Source organism: Eriocheir sinensis, chromosome 58 (genome assembly GCF_024679095.1).
Source record: "Eriocheir sinensis breed Jianghai 21 chromosome 58, ASM2467909v1, whole genome shotgun sequence".
Classification (NCBI taxonomy): Eukaryota; Metazoa; Arthropoda; class Malacostraca; order Decapoda; family Varunidae; genus Eriocheir; species Eriocheir sinensis.
In genome coordinates this window covers 4,710,208-4,728,069 of record NC_066566.1, presented here as the reverse complement: position 1 = coordinate 4,728,069, position 17,862 = coordinate 4,710,208, and the positions used below count along the sequence as shown (strand labels likewise).

Below are 17,862 nucleotides of genomic sequence, written 5' to 3'. Positions count from 1 at the left end.
CAGGATATAATAGGTTTTATTACATAGAAGCTAGTTTCGAGGAGCTTAACTAGTTTTACTTGCACGTTTACGAAATAATAGCATATTAAAATCTATTTTTTTATATGAATAGGATAGTATTCCACAAAAACTTGTGGTATTCTCTAATGCTTAAAAGCGCCAAAGAAAATGTACTTTAATGGCTGACTAAATTAAATTCAATATTTTTTTTTTTTTTAATGCTTTAATGAATATTGAATTGAATAAAAAAGCACAAATAAAGTATGTCAAATATATGTAGTTTTATTTATACAAAAAAATATTTACGTACCTATTCTAATAAGGTTTTAATATTAACTGTTAACAAACGCCTTGCCTGTTCGTTCTGATGAATATTTCGACTCACGGGACTATTCTCGTTTTTTAAGAAGACAGAAGACCGTAATGTTAGTAAATATAATCCATATAATTTTGAAATGGCCTTGCGACTTTGAGAATTTGTTAGAACAAATTACTTGTATGTTTATTTTTACATTTGTTGTACTTGACATGAGACCGAATGTGCATCAGGCACCTGCCCACCTTGCTGGCGGCGGCAGGATAAATTTTTGTAGTAAATCTTTTCTTAGGATCACATTGACGTAATGTTACCTATTAGTCCGTGGGCCACCATCAGATATCGTACACTTTCGTAATATTGCATAGAAGCTAGTCTCAAGGAGCTTAACCAGTTATATGTGCACGTTTACGAAATAATAATATAAAAAAAAGGCTTCTTGGTATGTATAAAATAGTATTCCCTACACGTTAAGTGATAGGAAAAGCAACTCTAAGCACTTTTTCATCTATGGCAAGGATGCTTAAATACGAAAATTGATCCAGCCTTTGGTCCTGATCTGAAAATAAAGGTAGAGACATCAGGATGGTTGCAAATTACTCTAAAATACAAGACAAACAATTTATATTCAGACAACATTGGGCTAATGTTAACTATTTGACCTATAAAAACAGTCAGTTATGCATGCTGTCATGAAAATACCATTTGCATCGTATTTTTGCTTAAACAAGTTGTACAGCCTAAACAGTTGCCACTAGACAAAGACTGTCTTAATGTAATTTGTTTGTCTTGTAGAGTAATTTGCAACCATCCCGAAGTCCCTACCATGATATTCAGATTAGGAACAATGACTGGATTCCAATGAATTTTTCTTATTTAAACATCCTGTAATTAACTGGAATACAACAATTGTTCCTGATCTGAATATCATGGTAGAGACTTCAGGATGGTTGCAAATTACTCTACTTTACAAGACAAACAAATTACATTAAGACAGTCTTTGTCTAATGGCAACTGTTTAGGCTGTACAACTTGTTTAAGCAAAAATACGATGCAAATGGTATTTTCATGACAGCATGCATAACTATGACTGTTTTTATAGGTCAAATAGTTAACATTAGCCCAATGTTGTCTGAATATAAATTGTTTGGCTTGTATTTTAGAGTAATTTGCAACCATCCTGATGTCTCTACCGTTATTTTCAGATCAGGACCAAAAACTGAAATTGATCAATTTTCGTATTTAAACATCCTGTAACTTTAAAACGAAGGCGTTAAACACAAATTGCCATAGATGAAAAAGTGTTTAGAGTTGCTTTTCCTATCACTTAACGTGTGGGGAATACTATTTTATACATACCAAGAAGCCGATGTATGAATTTTCACTGTATGTTAATGTGCAAGTATTTTTGGTTAAGCTCTACGGATAAAGTGTTGAGAACATTGCTGCAACCTATTACAAGTGAAAAATTTCAATGCGGACATATGCCCGACGAAACTTGTTTTCTAGAGCTATTTTGTGAGGGTGGCCCACGGACTACAGCCCTTCCCGTTCTCTGCAAGGTCCCGATCCCTTAGTTGTGGCGCAAGCAGGCCCCAAGGGGCGCCACCCCTTACTCCTTTCGTTACAATATTATATTCACTATATGGAACTTTAAAGGAACAACATAGAGCATGTAACGATTGTTTATGTAGGAAAAAAATATTTAAATTTTCTATTTCTTGCATTTCCTCGTTTCTTAAATACTACTGTACCTTGTTCACGTAAGCTAATAAAACTGCTATGGTTCCGCCCTAGGAAGGACGCGAACATAAATTGCCATCTAAGTCGTTCAGGACGTCTTTCCTGTCGTGAAAAGTCAGTCTCCGTCGCTGGTGGTGGTGGTGGAGCTCGGCCATGATTACTGTTATGATGGAAACTTGAGGAGAACTCTGGCCAGTATACCACCTCGGGAGGTGACTTACTAGCGCCTAGGAAGGTTGGTAAGGCTGCAGCTGATTGGCTGCACCGCTCTCTCGCTAACGCTCATGTCGATTGTCGGACCACATCTTGCATGCTCGAGTGAGACATGTTCTTTTATTATATGCCATAGCTCACCTCATATACGAAATAGCCAGTTTTGGTTGACACCATCAGACTCAGCAGTAACTGTAGAATCAAGATGTATTCTAAAAACTTGACAAAACAAAAAAAGGAAATGGTATTACGATGAGTTGACTGTGAAGATGTTAAAAAAAATATTTATAACATGTTTTAATTATGCTCGCTGTTTTCAACAGTTGTTCATTGACTGCAGAAATATAATATTACGTTACGTAGGAAAATCTCTCATGAACACGATAGTGTGATCAGAATGCAGATAAAGCTCCACATATTGAAAACACAGAGTTATTTATAGCAACATGTCACTCGCCGCAACCATCACGGCGCGAGCGACACTCGGCGTGCGGAGGCAGAGTGAAGTTAGACACTAAACAACTGCTGATTAGAAAGTTATAAGTTGTATGTATTGATAGAAACGGACGATGAATGTATGGAACATATGCCATTATCTCCTGAGTAAATCATAAGGAATAGAGGAAGATATATACAGGAGTAGGCTAAGGTTATGCTACATAACATGTTACTTAAAATACTATATACATCTTTATCCTTACTCGTTTTTATTTTGTATTTGACATTTGCTATGATGATGAATCTTATGGTGAAACTGTGACTTTGTTTTTCCTTCTTTGTACATAGATAAGGACACGCTAAGTAAGTAAGGTTATAATTAGATTTTGCTGTACAGGTCCAACCAACATTGTGACTGCTTGAGTTACATCTCTCACAGCGGCGGCGCGGCCTGTAGTCGTGAGTCGGACAGACGGACACGGCCGGTTCAGTATGGTTGGGCAATTAATTTACAATTTGAGGAGTCTAAAAATACCGAAAAGAAAGACGTCGTTTAACTCTGACTGGACCAAAGAGTGTGGATTCATTGCTAAAAGCAGAAAGGATGAGTTAGGGTAAGACTGCAGTAGCCTATGTGCAAGATATTTTTGGCCAACAAGAAACTATTGATAGAGGACAAAAATACAATAAATAAACCTCCAGGTATGAAGGGGAGGACACACCTAGGTTTTATTTGTGCAGTAAGATCTATTTGTTTTTTGTCAGTTTCATTAGAAGTGAAAGTTTTTATTTACATTCAATTATATGCAGTGTCCTCCTTTTTGGAAATTTGGAAATGGCCACCCTAGAAGTGAGAGGTGAGTGATATGAGTCGAGTCTGGCGGAGGGAACGCACCGGTCTGTGTGGGTTGATGGGGCTGGATGTGAAGGATATGGAGCAGGGTTATGGGAGGTGAGAGGATTGACTGATTGATGGACTGATAGTTTATTGTTGCAAGTAAACAACAAAGGAGAAGGGAGAAGCATGCCATCCCAACCCCCAGGCAGTACAGAGTGTGATTATACAACTAAGGATACATGTGGAAGAGGTGTTAATTGAGTGTTTGGGGGTCAGGAGGGGAGTGTGTTGTGTGTCAGGGTTGTATATGTTGTGTTGATAAAGCGTGTCGAAGGAATTGAATAGTGGAATACGATTAGCACTCATTCTTATTATCTCATTCTTATTCTCTAATTCTCATTCCCCCTCATTTTCAATCTCTCATTTTCATTCTCTCTCTCTCATTCTCATTATCATTCCCCCTCATTTTCAATCTCTCATTCTCATTCTCTCTCTCTCATTCTCCTTATCATTCCCCCTCATTTTCAATCTCACGCATTCTCTCTCTCATTCTCCTTATCATTCCCCCTCATTATCAATCTCTCATTCTCATTCTCTTTCTCTCATTCTCCTTATCATTCCCCCTCATTTTCAATCTCTCATTCTCATTCTCTCATTCTCATTCTCTCTCATTCCCATTCTCTTTCTCATTCTCTTTCATTCTACGGTGCCAAATTGTCGTACTCAACATCTATATTTCCCGATTTCCGACCCAAGAACTATCTCCTCCACCTCAATAACCAGATAAATTTAAAGCTATCGTTAAAACCGTAAATTAATGATGCTTCTTTGCAATAGTCATGGACCAGAAACATGAAAAAGAAAAATAACCCGCTGTTCCTAGTACGATAATTTGACCCCGCTGTTCATTCCTTCCCTCTCCGGCTTCCCGCGTGGAGGAGCTCACAGGTCAGGTCGGCTTATATTTTACCCATTTCTACGCTATTTAGCCATCAGGGAGTCAATTTTTACCTATAATTAGACAGCCCAGTTAATATATATTGTGTGCTTGGGGAAATATTCTACTAATGGCCGGTAATAAGGGTGGGAGGGATGGAGATACTAGGTGGTGTCCATTCGTCCATATTTTACCCATTATTACGCTATTTAGCCATCAGGGAGTCAATTTTTACCTGTAATTAGACAGCCTAGTTAATGTATAGTGTATGCATGGGGAAATATTCTACTAATGGCAGATAATAAGGGTGGGAGAGATGAAGATACTAGGTGGTGTCCATTCGTCCATATTTTACCCATTATTACGCTATTTAGACATCAGGGAGTCAATTTTTACCTATAATAAGACAGCCCAGTTAATATATAGTGTGTGCTTGGGGAAATATTCTACTAATGGCCGGTAACAAGGGTGGGAGGGATGAAAGTAGATATGGCGTTAGGTGGTGTCCATAAGTCCATATTTTACGCATTATTTCGTTATTTAGCCATCAGGGAGTCTATTTTTACCCTTAATTAGACTGCCCAGATAATTTATAGTGTGGTAAGAGAGAAACATCCTACCAATGTCCTTTGATAATGCTGGAGTTATTACAGCAGGGAGTTGGGTGTACTTCTGGAGTTTTTGCCGCAGGGAGATGGGTGTATTTCTGGAGTTTTTGCTGCAGGGAGATGGGTGTACTTCTGGAGTTTTTATAGTAGGGAGTTGGGTGTACTTCTGGAGTTTTTGCCGCAGGGAGATGGGTGTATTTCTGGAGTTTTTGCTGCAGGGAGATGGGTGTATTTCTGGAGTTTTTACAGCAGGGAGATGGGTGTATTTCTGGAGTTTTTGCCACTGGGAGATGGGTGTATTTCTGGAGTTTTTACAGCAGGGAGTTGGGTGTACTTCTGGAGTTTTTGCCACAAGGAGATGGGTGCACTTCTGGAGTTTTTACAGCAGGGAGTTGGGTGTACTTCTGGAGTTTTTGCCACAGGGAGATGGGTGTACTTCTGTAGTTTTTGCCACAGGGAGATGGGTGTATTTCTGGAGTTTTTACAGCAGGGAGTTGGGTGTATTTCTGGAGTTTTTACAGCAGGGAGTTGGGTGTACTTCTGGGGTTTTTCCTGCAGGGAGATGGGTGTACTTCTGGAGTTTTTACAGCAGGGAGTTGGGTGTACTTCTGGAGTTTTTGCTGCAGTGAGTTGGGTACAATTCTGGAGTTTTTACTATGGTGAGCTGGGTGTATTTCTGAAGTTTTTACCACAGTGAGTTGGGTGTATTTCTGGAGTTTTTACCACAGCGAGTTGGGTGTAAATCTAGAGTTTTTCCTGCAATGAATTGGGTGTACTTCTGAAGTTTTTTTTTGTAATTTTGGAGTTTTTACTGCAGTGGGTTAGGTGTAATTCTACAGTTAAACCAAAAAATAAGCATTTCCCTCCCTGGCTGAGGTTATGAGGTTAGCAATCAAATACAATACAAGGTTTCACATTAGCTGGGTGTACATCTTGAGTTTTACCCGAGTGAGTTGGGTGTAATTCTTAAGTAATGCCTAGAACTACAGCAGCAATATGAGGAATATCCAAATGATGTCACAGGAAAGTTTGGGGATTATTAACAAGAGGGTAGCCTACTATTTCAAGATGCTGACTGCTTATTTCTGGACAAAATCTGATACTGTTTTTTATGGAGATAGTTGTTTTTCCAAAATCACTAAATGATTGAATTTTCAATGCTTCTTGTGCTCTCCCCGCTGCCACCTGTTACCACTGGCCCGCATAGTTGACCCACCCCTGCTGCTGCCTTGTCCTGTCCCACGCTGCACATTTCCGCTGCCCTACACCGCATGCTTAATAAATCTGAATTAGCTCAGCCTAATTTAACCTAATGTAACATATCTAATGGGGGGGGGCTTCGCCCCCCTCGATCCCCCTTCTATTTTCCAGAAGTCATTTGTTACTGCATTGCATTCAAGGTCCAAAAAAGACCATTAAAATCCACGGGATTTACACATGATCTACATAGATCCTGTTGCCTGCCTCCATATTCATCCGAGTTTTGTGTTTGTCATGTCTCTTCTTGAAAACCACTTTGTGTTGTATTTGTCGTTTGGAAATACGAGTGTGAGTGTATCTATTGTAAGTATTAACTCGTTAATATTATCCAAAAGTTTTTAGTCGGTAAAGAAAACATTGAGAACAAAAAAGAACTGTTGTACAAACTTTGGAAAAAAAGAAAGCAGTCAAAATACAGGAACAGAACCCACAGTGAAAATATTTGGGACATAAGTACCGTTACAAAGGCTACACTTCACCTCATCAACTGAACAGGACAAACACTTTCCTTCCTAGCCTCTCAGCAATCACCAAGGTCAACACTCAAAAGTAGGAGACAAGATATCAGAGCGTTAATAAAACCAAACTTAACCACGCCCAGCTAATATGGAGATTAACATAGCCATCATGCATTAAGTTAATACTGACACTATATTTTGTATTTTACTTTTCTTATGCAGTGAAATAATCAAAAGCTTTTGGTAAATTAAAGGAACTTCAAGATACTGATGCATGAAGTTTATGAGTGCCACTTAGCACATTGCATTTTGGCAGCAGGGGGGGGTCAGGTTAGGTTAGGTTTAGTTTGGTTAGATTAGAAGTAACAATCCGAATAAAACCCATTTGATAGTAACATATTGCTACTTGATGGTAACCTATTGTTGCTAAAGATAGTAACTGATTGAGTAAAATTGTAACATTCTGACATTCACCTATTTAATGAGTTTTATGTCACCTGCAGGGCACTAATGGGTTCTCTCCTTCCTCAGCAGGCTGTGTTGGTTGCCGTTGACCAGACACAACCGCCATCATGACGTCCCGGTTCTTTATGTCCGACTCCGAGTCGGAGTCTGACTCGAGTGAGGAGGAGATTGTTGCCGAGCCGCCAGGAATCTCATCTTCAGTGTTTGTGGTGAGTTGATTTCCTCCGCTGAGTTCTTTGTTCTGTGATTTGAGGCTTAACCTGCCCACTATAGCTGTCAGTATTTTTTCCGGCAGTAAAGGGAATATAATATAACGGAAGATGCCAAAACAAGTCATCAAAACGAGTGTCAGAAGTGTCTTGATATGCCTCCCTTGAGTTATAGGAAGGAGGAAATGCAGTTGAAGGAAGTCTGTTCGGAGTTTACTAGTTAAAGTGGGAAAATGTCAGAAATGGCTTTTATCATAGCTAAATGACTGTTATTAATAATCCCATTGCAACTGAGATTCTGTGGAGAGTATTTACTTAGTTACACTTCTACATTGGTTGTGTCTTATTTTCTTCAACAGTTCAGTGAAGATGAGGAAGACACCAAAAGAATAGTGCGCTCAGCCAAAGAAAAACGCTATGAAGAACTCAAGAACATCATCAAGAACATCAAGAACTATAAGAAAAACAAGGATATGGCCAGCTTGTTGTCAAGTAAGTTAGCAGTTCAGTACAGCCTTCTCTGGAAAATATTTTGAGTGCAATAAGATAAGCTGTAACTCTGGATGGAGGTATACTGCAGCATTCTGAGGAAAGGTCTTGACTGCCAACTTATCCTATCTTACTCCATCCAACAAAGTGGGAAACTCATTCTTTTTTTATAAGCTTAGCCATTTTAATGGGGCTAGGTTACTGTTATTGTGGGGTAGGTTACTCTTTCTTTGGTTATGCTTTTTTTTATATTTTTTATGCAGTTTGTTACCTAGACTCATCAGACCTAATGTGAGGGGTTTGCAGTTGGTGTCTGGTTGTTTGGGTTCTAGTTTGCTGCATGTGAATACATATGGTTTCAAAAGCAAACTTCATTTTTTTTTTTGCTTTTCAGGCTTTGAAGATGTTTGTCGTGCTTATGCCAAAGCTTTGCCGGTGGTTCAAAAGGAGGAGGGCGGCCGCACCCCGAGGTTCTACGTTCGTTGTCTGGCGGAGCTGGATGACTTCATTCAGGCCGTGTGGGAAGACAAGGCTGGAAGGTAATGGTGCTCCCCTTGCTGCAGAATAGTTTAGCTCTTTCAGTGTGTGTTTTTCTTTCTTTATGAGTATCAATATTAATACTTTGGGGTATATGATCACCTGAACAAAGTTTAATGTCTTCGATGGTAACTAATTATTCTCTTCAAAGGAAAGTTGAGCTTTTTTATTTATTTTTACATGTCCTTGTATATATGATAAAATTTTAAAAAATATACGTTAATTTATTTAATTTGGATACTGTACTTGTCCTCAGAAAGAGCATGTCAAAAAACAATGCCAAGGGCCTGACCACCTTGCGGCAGAAGTATCGCAAGTATGCCAAGGACTATGAGGCAGACATTGCCCTATTCCGGGAAAACCCTGACGCCCCGGACTCTGATGCTGAGGTGGAGCGTGAAGACCAGGAGGACGAGAGTGACGACGACAACTTCATGGATAGTGGACCAGCTGCCTTCGGGAAGGATGTTGCTCCATCCAAGTGAGTTTTATTATTACTATTTATAGCAGTGTTTTAAAATGTGTTGAGGTTAACCCCTTAATGACAACAATGCTGCTGGCATCACATAGTTCTTTCTGATGTAAGCAATGAGCATGACGCCAGCGCTGGAGAGCGAGAAGCTCTCTGGAAATTGAACGGCATGCGTAACTTTTTATCTGTTGATGCTAAGTGACTAACTGGTACCTCTTTTGCCCCTTAGACAACTCTGTGCTAAAAATAGTCTACAGTTCTTGCCTACACATCATGGCATCTGCAGAGCGATTATGTTCCCTCAGCCGAAGCGCCTTTCTTGTATTTCATTATAATAGTGAGTCACATACAGATGGAATAGGCACTAACAGTTGTCTCTCTCCTCAGGGTCACCAGTAAGATCATCAAGGGAAGCGAAGATGAGGAGGACGACGATGATGACAGCATTGATTGGGGTCCTGACTCTGAGGACGAGACTTCCTCCTCTGATGGTGAAGGTGGCATTGACTCCCTCAGGTGCGTAAGGCTCTCCTCTCACAGCATGCCAGTAATGTGTCTGGTCAAGTGGTTAGGGAGAGCATCACACTGTAGTCACATTCAATCACTTAAGTGGCTAATTATGTTGTGGCTAGTTAAATTATTTAGCCTCTGTTGGTATTATTCTTTAGTGGAATTTTATATGTTCAATCAGATCATGTAACCTCATACAGTAAGTAGTTACACTTGTCCACTTTTTCTTAGAGTTCATGAGTCTGATAGGCATTTTGTTCAACTTGGGCAACAAGATCATGGATATTTGGTAAGATTATGTTGATTATGCAGGAAGAAGTTCTTGAAAGATAAGAGGGACCGAGATGACGACGACCTGAAGAAGAAAAAGAAAAAGAGGACCCCAAGGGAGATAAAGACCAAGGACGAGGAGAGTGATGATGATGCCGGCTGGGAGACAGTCAAGAAAGGCTCCTCTATGCCGATGGTAGGGTGATTTATACTTTATTATAAAAAAAAAAGTCAATAAATAGTTTTGATGTTGCAAAAACAGGATTGTTGTGGGGAATGGCAAACATATTCATAGTAGTTTGTATGTGAGAGAATAATGGCACACTTTTGAATATTTATTATAAGGAAGATTGGAATAACATTTATTTGAATTGGTGGGTGAGGGTATTGAAGGAAGAGGCTGATGTCTTCCTTCCCTTGACTTGCAGGAAAAGCCCAAGATGTTTGGGAAAGATGATGAGATCAATGTGACATCAGTCCACAAGAAGCTCAATGAGATCATGGCTGCACGAGGGAAGAAGGGGACAGACCGCAAAGAGCAGATTGAGCTGCTGCACGAGCTCCTTAATGTGGCCAAAGACAACAACTTGGGCCCTGCCATCTATGTGAAGATCCAGTTCAACATCACCATGTCCATCTATGACTACAATCCATCTGTCTCAGACCCTATGAAGACAGAGTTCTGGGAGAAGGTAAGCTTTCATGGTCATGGAGGTGCATTGCATTCACTTCATGAGGTTTCATTAATCAGGTAATTTAGGATAGACGTTGGTTTGTGTTTAAAGAGGACTAGTTATGTTTTAATGATGCACCTTTGTCATATTGAATTACTCATGTGTATTCCTCCAACAGTTAATTTGTTAACTGCAGAAGACTTGTAACAAAGGACTCTCCAATAAACATTGACATTGTAATGATTCAGGTGCTGGTGAAAATTGATGAGCTGCTGGACATGGTGATCGAGAACCCTGAACTGACCATTGGGGAGCAGGTCACCGAAGAGACGGAGAGCCTGGAGAAGGCACCGCTGCTGGTGCGCGGCTGTGTGCTCACCATTGTGGACCGCATGGACGAGGAGTTCATCAAGCTGCTCAAGGTGGGGCTCAGGCTATCGCAGTCCACCTTATTGAGTTTTTCAGGCACGACTATAGTATTTTGCTGTCTGTCTGGTGCTGGAAACTTGAGAACAAGTGGATGTAATTGGAACTTGTATGAATGTACTACATTTCAGTTAATTTCCCTTGACTCCCTTACATTATTTGCTACTCACATAGAGGAGGTCTGCCAGACATTATTTTTAGTCATTATAGTCTGTTTCATTCATTCATTCATCTTTGACGCCTGCTCCTAGGAGCTCCCACCAGGGGATGGCCACGGCAGAAGAGTTTCCATCTCTCTCTATCCAGACACTCCCTCCTTGCCTGCTCAAAGTTTCTCAAGGATCTTTCACCCTCTCCCTGACATACTCCTGCACCCTATCTCTCCATTTCACTGGAGGTCCTCCTCTAACATTCCCTCCCTCTATCTCACTCACATACACCCTCCTGGTCATCTTTCTCTCCTCCATTCGCTCCATGTAGCCAAACCACTTTAAAGTCTGTCGCTTCACTTCTTCCCTTCACCCACGTGACACATTCCAAAACCCTTATACACACTTTCATTACTCATTCCATCCATTCGACTCACACCACATGCACTCCTCAAATAACTCATTTCCACTGCCTGCACTGTAGTCTGTTCCAGTGATGTTTTACATGTTTGTGTAATTGATTTATCTATTTTTTCAGGCTTGTGATGCTCACAGCAATGAATACATTGTGAGTCTGCGTGATGAAATCCGCGTGTGTGCCATCATTGACAAGCTTCTCAAGTACAAGGAGGAGAAGGGCATGCCGGCTGACATTTGCCGGGTGTACCTACGTAAGATTGAACATCTCTACTACAAATATGAACCCCGGGCAGCCAAGCAAGCTGTGGTGAGCATCTTCTCCGTAGAAGAGACAAGCTTAGTGTTTTAAATGATGTTATAATACTTTCGTTCTACTGAGAACTATGAAGCCATTTTTTAATCTGATTAGAATTACTAGGATCATTTTATTGACTTCATCTTCCATTCCTGTGTGCATCATATCTCCTCTGCCTTCCCCAGGGTGATCTGCCCACCACGGATGACACCAGTCTGGCTGAAATGGATCGTCTCTGTAAGTACATCTACGTGCGGGACAACACGGACCGTCTGCGTACCAGGGCGGTGCTGTGCCACATCTATCACATGTCCCTCCATGACAAGTGGTACGAGGCTCGTGACCTCATGCTCATGGCTCACTTACAGGTGGGTGTGCACTCATTTGTTACTGCAGAATCAACACTGGTAGTTTACAATGTTTTGAAGATACAGTTGACAGTTCCAAGTTATTTCTGCACCATTTAGTTATATAGTGAAGTTATCAGTTATATTGGTTGTTGGTTCTGTTTTTTGTTTATTATGAAAAAGAACTTTATCTTTGATTTCACAGACCTCAAAGAAGCTCAGTGCTAGAACAGAAAGCCTTTGCTATGCTTCCTCCTTTTGTCCTTTTTGTGTGTTGTTTAGCTTCTTTCTTCCTGATACACTCAATAGTACTCTTATTTTTTTGTTGTTCTCTCGTTCTTCAAAAAGTATTCCCTTGTATAGTTTTACTTATTTAGATGTAGAAATGGTTTTTATTCCTGTCTTGCTTTAGATTACAGCATGATATTAATCGATTTCTGGCCACCTTACAGGAGACCATCCATCACTCTGACCTGCCCACCCAAATCCTATACAACCGCACAATGGTCCAGCTGGGCCTGTGCGCTTTCCGTCACGGCAACATCAAGGAGGCCCACAATGCCCTGCTGGACATCCAGTCTGGTGGACGTGCCAAGGAGCTCCTGGCTCAGGGACTCCTTCCTCAGGTGAGTTTCTTGGGCAGTAGGCAAATGGCAGTGATATAAAGTATCTCCTGATGTAGATGAAATTTGTGTCCTGTGATGATTTTATATTTTTATCTTCATAGCAAATGCCATTTATATGTTAAGTTCTACAGATTAAGGTATAGTGAATATGTAGTATCTTTATGATGATTTTTATACTTTCGTTCTCCTGACACCTGATGTCACTAGTACACTGAATAATGAGAAGCCTGGAGCAGTGGAAGAGTTATCTACTCGCCTAATATCACGTGAATTTTGTTTCAGCGTCAGCACGAGCGAACTACCGAGCAGGAGAAGCAGGAGAAGCAGCGCCAAATCCCCTTCCATCAGCACATCAACCTGGAGGTGAGGGCTGAGGGGTACCAGCAGGGGGAGGAGGAGGCTCCTTGGCTTTGTGTTGGAGGGAGTGTGTTGGTAGAGATATTTATAGGGCAGTCAGGAAGCTGGAGTGACATTATGGGAAAACTAATGATTTAGCTGTATTAACCTACCTTGCTTTTAGAATTATAACCTATCCTCCTATGCTCTTGTATATCTTTAGTTTGTCAGAGAAAGTGGTTATTCATTGCACTTTTTTCATATTAAGCTTTACAAGTTATAATGTATACTTGTTGAAGCTCTGCTCAGTTGTTCTGTGTTTTTTCTTTTGCTGTTACCCTTACATTCAGCATTACTATATAATCTTTGTTTGTTGTACATGGATGCTCCTGTGAGTGCTGTCTATGGCATGTGTATGATCCTGAGCACCCCTCAAAGACTTCCTCCTGCCTAACAGATGCTGGAGTGTGTGTACTTGGTGTCGGCAATGCTCATCGAGATCCCCTACATGGCCGCCCACGAGTTTGATGCCCGCCGTCGCATGATATCCAAGTCCTTCCATCATCAGCTCAAGAACTCTGAGCGACAGTCTCTGGTTGGTCCCCCGGAGAGCATGAGGGAGCACGTGGTGGCTGCCTCCAAGGCCATGCGCAATGGAAACTGGAAGCAGTGCAGGTGAGTAATGGAAATGGCTTAGCATGAGATGATGTAAATTAAAAGTTAATGTACCTTATAGTTACTGGGGTTAGTTACATGCTTTTTATGTTTTCCCCTTGGTGTATGATGTATGTGGTAATAATCATCATGGTGCAGTGAGTCCTAACATGACTGTCTTCCATCCCTTAAAGAAACCTGCTCCTGAATGACAAGATGAATGCCAAGGTGTGGGACTTGTTCCACGAAGCAGACCGGGTCAGGAAGATGCTGGGCCTCAAAATCCAGGAGGAGAGCCTGCGCACCTACCTCTTCACCTACTCCCACGTGTATGACTCCATCTCCCTGGTGAAGCTGTCGGACATGTTTGAGCTGCCCTACAGCACTGTGCATGCCATCATTAGCAAGATGATCATCAATGAGGAAATTATGGTAAGGGTTGCCACGGTGTTCAAAAATCTGTTGTGCAGCTTTCTTATCAATAGCTTTTGGTAGCTCTGTTGTATACTCTTCAGAAATTTATCCTGAACCCGTACAGCGTTTTGGTATTTTGTAATTTCCTCCCCACCCCAGCGTCGGAGGAAAACCCTTTTTTTTCCCATAAAGCAGCTTAAAACCATGAAAAATTAAGAAATGTTACGTCTTTTTGCTTACCATCACCTAGAAGTCAGTGTTTGGGCCATTTATATCGAGTCGGGAAGCGAAATGGTCATGTTGTTTTCCGTGGACTCTTGGATTTGAGGGTGCCTATCCAAGTAAATCGTTTTCTCTCGACATATTTAGCACAGACTTATATATATTGTTACAGAGTAACTCATTTTGAGCTTTTTGACTGTTCAACTCAATGTACAGTTGCCCACATTTCAATTTCCACATCACAATCCCCAAAACCACCTCCAACATCCACACAAATAAAAAAAGTGTACCCAGAATAATGGCTTCCAGGCTTGCCAGTTATGGCAATAGATGAAATATATTGGGTGGTCAGTATTCCCAAAGGATCAGTCTACTAGGGCACCACCACAGAAATCACCCTTGACACACTTCAGTGATGGGAAGAAATAATACATTAAATACGTACGATGTACGTATCTGACGCTCAATGGTATTAAAAAATATGTACGTCATACGTATCTGACGCTGTATGGGTTAAGCCATGATGTTCTTTATATCTGTCTCTGGCATCCCTCACCTTGGCAGTAAGAAAGGGGGCAACTTGAGGATGATAAAAGATCTGTCATTACTACATTGACCCTGCATTGGTAAGGGAAAATAATTGTCATTCCTCTCTTCAAAACTTCCAGCTTGCTCTTGTCCCCTGTCACTTTCCCGGAGGTTGCCATGGTGGTAGTGTCTGCAATATGCTCATGGCCTTAGTGCCCTTCCTTGTATACCTAATTTTTCACTTAATTGTGATGCATTTCAGGCGTCCCTGGATGAGCCCACGTCCTGCCTGGTGATGCACCGCACTGAGCCATCTTCCCTGCAGTCCCTGTCCCTGCAGCTGGCGGACAAGCTGTACAACCTGGTGGAGAACAACGAGCGCATCCTGGACCAGAAGCCCTTTTTCACCCGCGGCATGCAGGTCAGTGGGGACCCCGGGGGCAGCCTTGCGCTGTGTCAGAGGGATCTTTGGCTTGGTTTTGCCCTCATTGTAATGTCCCATCAAAAATTATTTGTCTTGTGTGTTATTTAATTTTTCACTGGAAGTATATTTTAATGATGATCTTAATACTTTCGTTCTCCTGAGAACTTGATGAAGATGTTTTACTGATGTTTGAACCATCGTGAGTTTTTTCCCCTCTGTGTTTGTGTTTCTGAGTGTGTGGTGTCTGTGTTCCAGGGCGGTGGGTACCGTGACCGCAGGGAAAAGGGCAACTGGGGAGACCGCAGAGATCGGCGAGACCAGAACATCCACCGCCGGGGTGACAGGGACTGAACCCAAAAGGTGGGTATCAGAGTGTGTGGAGGTGTTAAGATTTTGTGCAGTGTTGTTCATTGGGTGTAGTAAATATTTGTTTTGTCTTGGAATGTAGTGGGGACAAATGTGTCTTAAGTGGGCATAAAAGAATCTCAAAGATATTCAGTAGCAAGTAATGTCCTGTCAAGTAGATTTTGTTACAGAAGGAAGGATGATTTAGAATTAAGCCTAACCAAATATTTGTCGTCCTACTTAGTGCTAAGTTAAAAGTTGACAATTGCAATGCCTGCAAAACTCAAGGAATTGTTTACTTCTATTGCCTTTGCAGATTTACTGAATGGCAGCCAAGGACTGTGCATTTTGAGAAGTCTTCAATCCCTCTCCCCCTGAACCCAGACTTTAAAGGTGACTGGGGCCCACACACCCGCCAGACTCCCCCTTCAGCAGCCAGCCCTTGCCTTGGCCTTGTGGGTTGTGGCGATGTGGCAGTGGCAGGGAGGAAGGGAAGGTCGGGTGTGTGGGCCCCATCATTCCACACTCAACGTTTTGCACTACTGATCAGAAGTGAATGAAGCTATGCTAAGATATATCATGATGTTATGCTTTCAAGTTATGAAAAGCTATTGGACCTTAATTAAAGCTTATGGTATGGTAAACAACTTTTCATTACCATTGCAGAATTATATAATAGTTAAAAATAATGTGTTATTCTTTTATTATTTAAGTTTGGAGTAGCAAATCATCCTATCTTCACCTTAGATTATTTAGACCCACCTTGCATGCCCTTCTTTCTTAGATATTCATTTACAGATTCAGTAGAGGGTTTTATGGGATCTCTTTAACCTGGTAGCAGCGACGGGCCAAGTTTGTTGCTTTACCGCGTACCAGCGACGGGCCGAGTTTTTGGCTTGACATAAAGCACCCAAAATAGAGGATGCACCAACTGATCACAAATGCATTGTTATCTATTATATAATGATTTATGTGAGTGATGATTTTATTTTTTTCATTAATTTGCTTAGAGCCTTTAAGAAACATGATCCCTGCAGCTACTGGGTTAAGTTCTGCATCTGAAATAAGTCTAGGATTGAAACACCTTGATAATTATATTAGAGGATATTCTTACAGTTTTATATGAGAGTTTTGAAATTTGTTTATTAACCTGATAGCTTCGGGGATCATGTTTCTTAAAGGCCCCTCTAAGCGAGAAAAATGGAAAAAACTCATCACACGCAAACCATTTCATAATTTATATCAACGCATTTATGACCAGTTTATGCATCATCTATTTTGGGGGGGTTGTATCATGGCAAAAATTTGGCTCGTCGCTGCTACTGGGTTAAATTTAGGTAAGACTTCCTTTTATTTTCATACACTTAGCCTTATTGATTTTCTGTGTGTTATACTACTCCTTTCATGTGGTTCATTCCTCATACCTTCCTGTGGGTCATAGATAGAGAGCAAGGGAGCAGTACATGGGTATAATATTTCGTTCCTTATCAGGGGTTCGAATAATGTCTTCAGTAACAGCCTTGTCACCATAGTTTTGCTCAATTTCCTACATTCTACCTACTGATGACGGTTTTCATTATATAGTTCTAAGCTGTCTGGTGAGTTATATATTTATGAAAGAAATTGCAGACTGAGTATATGAGTTGTATCATTTGCAAATAGTAAATGAGTTGAAGTATTTGCAAACAGTGTATATAAGAGTGGAAGTATTTGTAAACTGAGTGTATGAGAGAGGAAGTATTTGCAAACTGAGTATAGAAGAGAGGAAGTATTTGCAAACTGAGTATATAAGAGTGGAAGTATTTGCAAACTGAGTATATAAGAGTGGAAGTATTTGTAAACTGAGTGTATAAGAGAGGAAGTATTTGCAAACTGTGTATATACGAGAGGAAGTATTTGTAAACTGAGTATATAAGAGTGGAAGTATTTGCAAACTGAGTATATAAGAGAGGAAGTATTTGTAAACTGAGTATATAAGAGTGGAAGTATTTGTAAACTGAGTATATAAGAGAGGAAGTATTTGTAAACTGAGTGTATAAGAGAGGAAGTATTTGTAAACTGAGTGTATAAGAGAGGAAGTATTTGCAAACTGTGTATATACGAGAGGAAGTATTTGCAAACTGAGTATATAAGAGAGGAAGTATTTGCAAACTGAGTATATAAGAGGGGAAGTATTTGCAAACTGAGTATATAAGAGAGGAAGTATTTGCAAACTGGGTATATAAGAGAGGAAGTATTT

The 17,862-nt window shown here is 40.7% G+C and overlaps 1 protein-coding gene across 3 annotated transcripts; it reads left to right on the top strand.

Annotated features, from left to right (window-relative positions):
• The first annotated feature begins 4,445 nt into the window (after window positions 1–4,445).
• LOC126985076 (eukaryotic translation initiation factor 3 subunit C-like) lies at window positions 4,446–16,270 on the top strand. 3 transcript variants are annotated; one of them, XM_050839470.1, is made up of 18 exons: window positions 4,446–4,496; window positions 7,346–7,485; window positions 7,845–7,977; window positions 8,369–8,513; window positions 8,768–8,992; window positions 9,371–9,499; window positions 9,806–9,959; window positions 10,192–10,455; window positions 10,686–10,859; window positions 11,551–11,739; window positions 11,913–12,095; window positions 12,527–12,700; window positions 12,983–13,063; window positions 13,494–13,711; window positions 13,885–14,122; window positions 15,117–15,275; window positions 15,534–15,638; window positions 15,940–16,270. In XM_050839470.1, exons 2-17 carry the CDS (start codon window positions 7,384–7,386, stop codon window positions 15,627–15,629), a joined length of 2,664 nt encoding a protein of 887 aa, XP_050695427.1. In that variant the 5' UTR covers window positions 4,446–4,496; window positions 7,346–7,383; the 3' UTR covers window positions 15,630–15,638; window positions 15,940–16,270. The 3 variants fall into 3 exon arrangements, with proteins under 3 accessions (XP_050695427.1, XP_050695428.1, XP_050695429.1); XM_050839471.1 differs by having other exon boundaries at window positions 4,462–4,496; window positions 7,343–7,485; XM_050839472.1 differs by having other exon boundaries at window positions 4,481–4,501.
• Window positions 16,271–17,862: the final 1,592 nt, after the last annotated feature.

What these genes read in the sequence shown, in the direction of transcription:
- LOC126985076 (XM_050839470.1), top strand. Translation starts at nt 7,384, where the DNA reads ATGACGTCCCGGTTCTTTATGTCCGACTCCGAGTCGGAGTCTGACTCG. An exon ending in AAGGATGTTGCTCCATCCAA is followed by an intron (nt 8,993 to 9,370) that starts GTGAGTTTTATT and finishes CTCTCTCCTCAG; the next exon opens with GGTCACCAGTAAGATCATCA. An exon ending in GGTGGCATTGACTCCCTCAG is followed by an intron (nt 9,500 to 9,805) that starts GTGCGTAAGGCT and finishes TTGATTATGCAG; the next exon opens with GAAGAAGTTCTTGAAAGATA.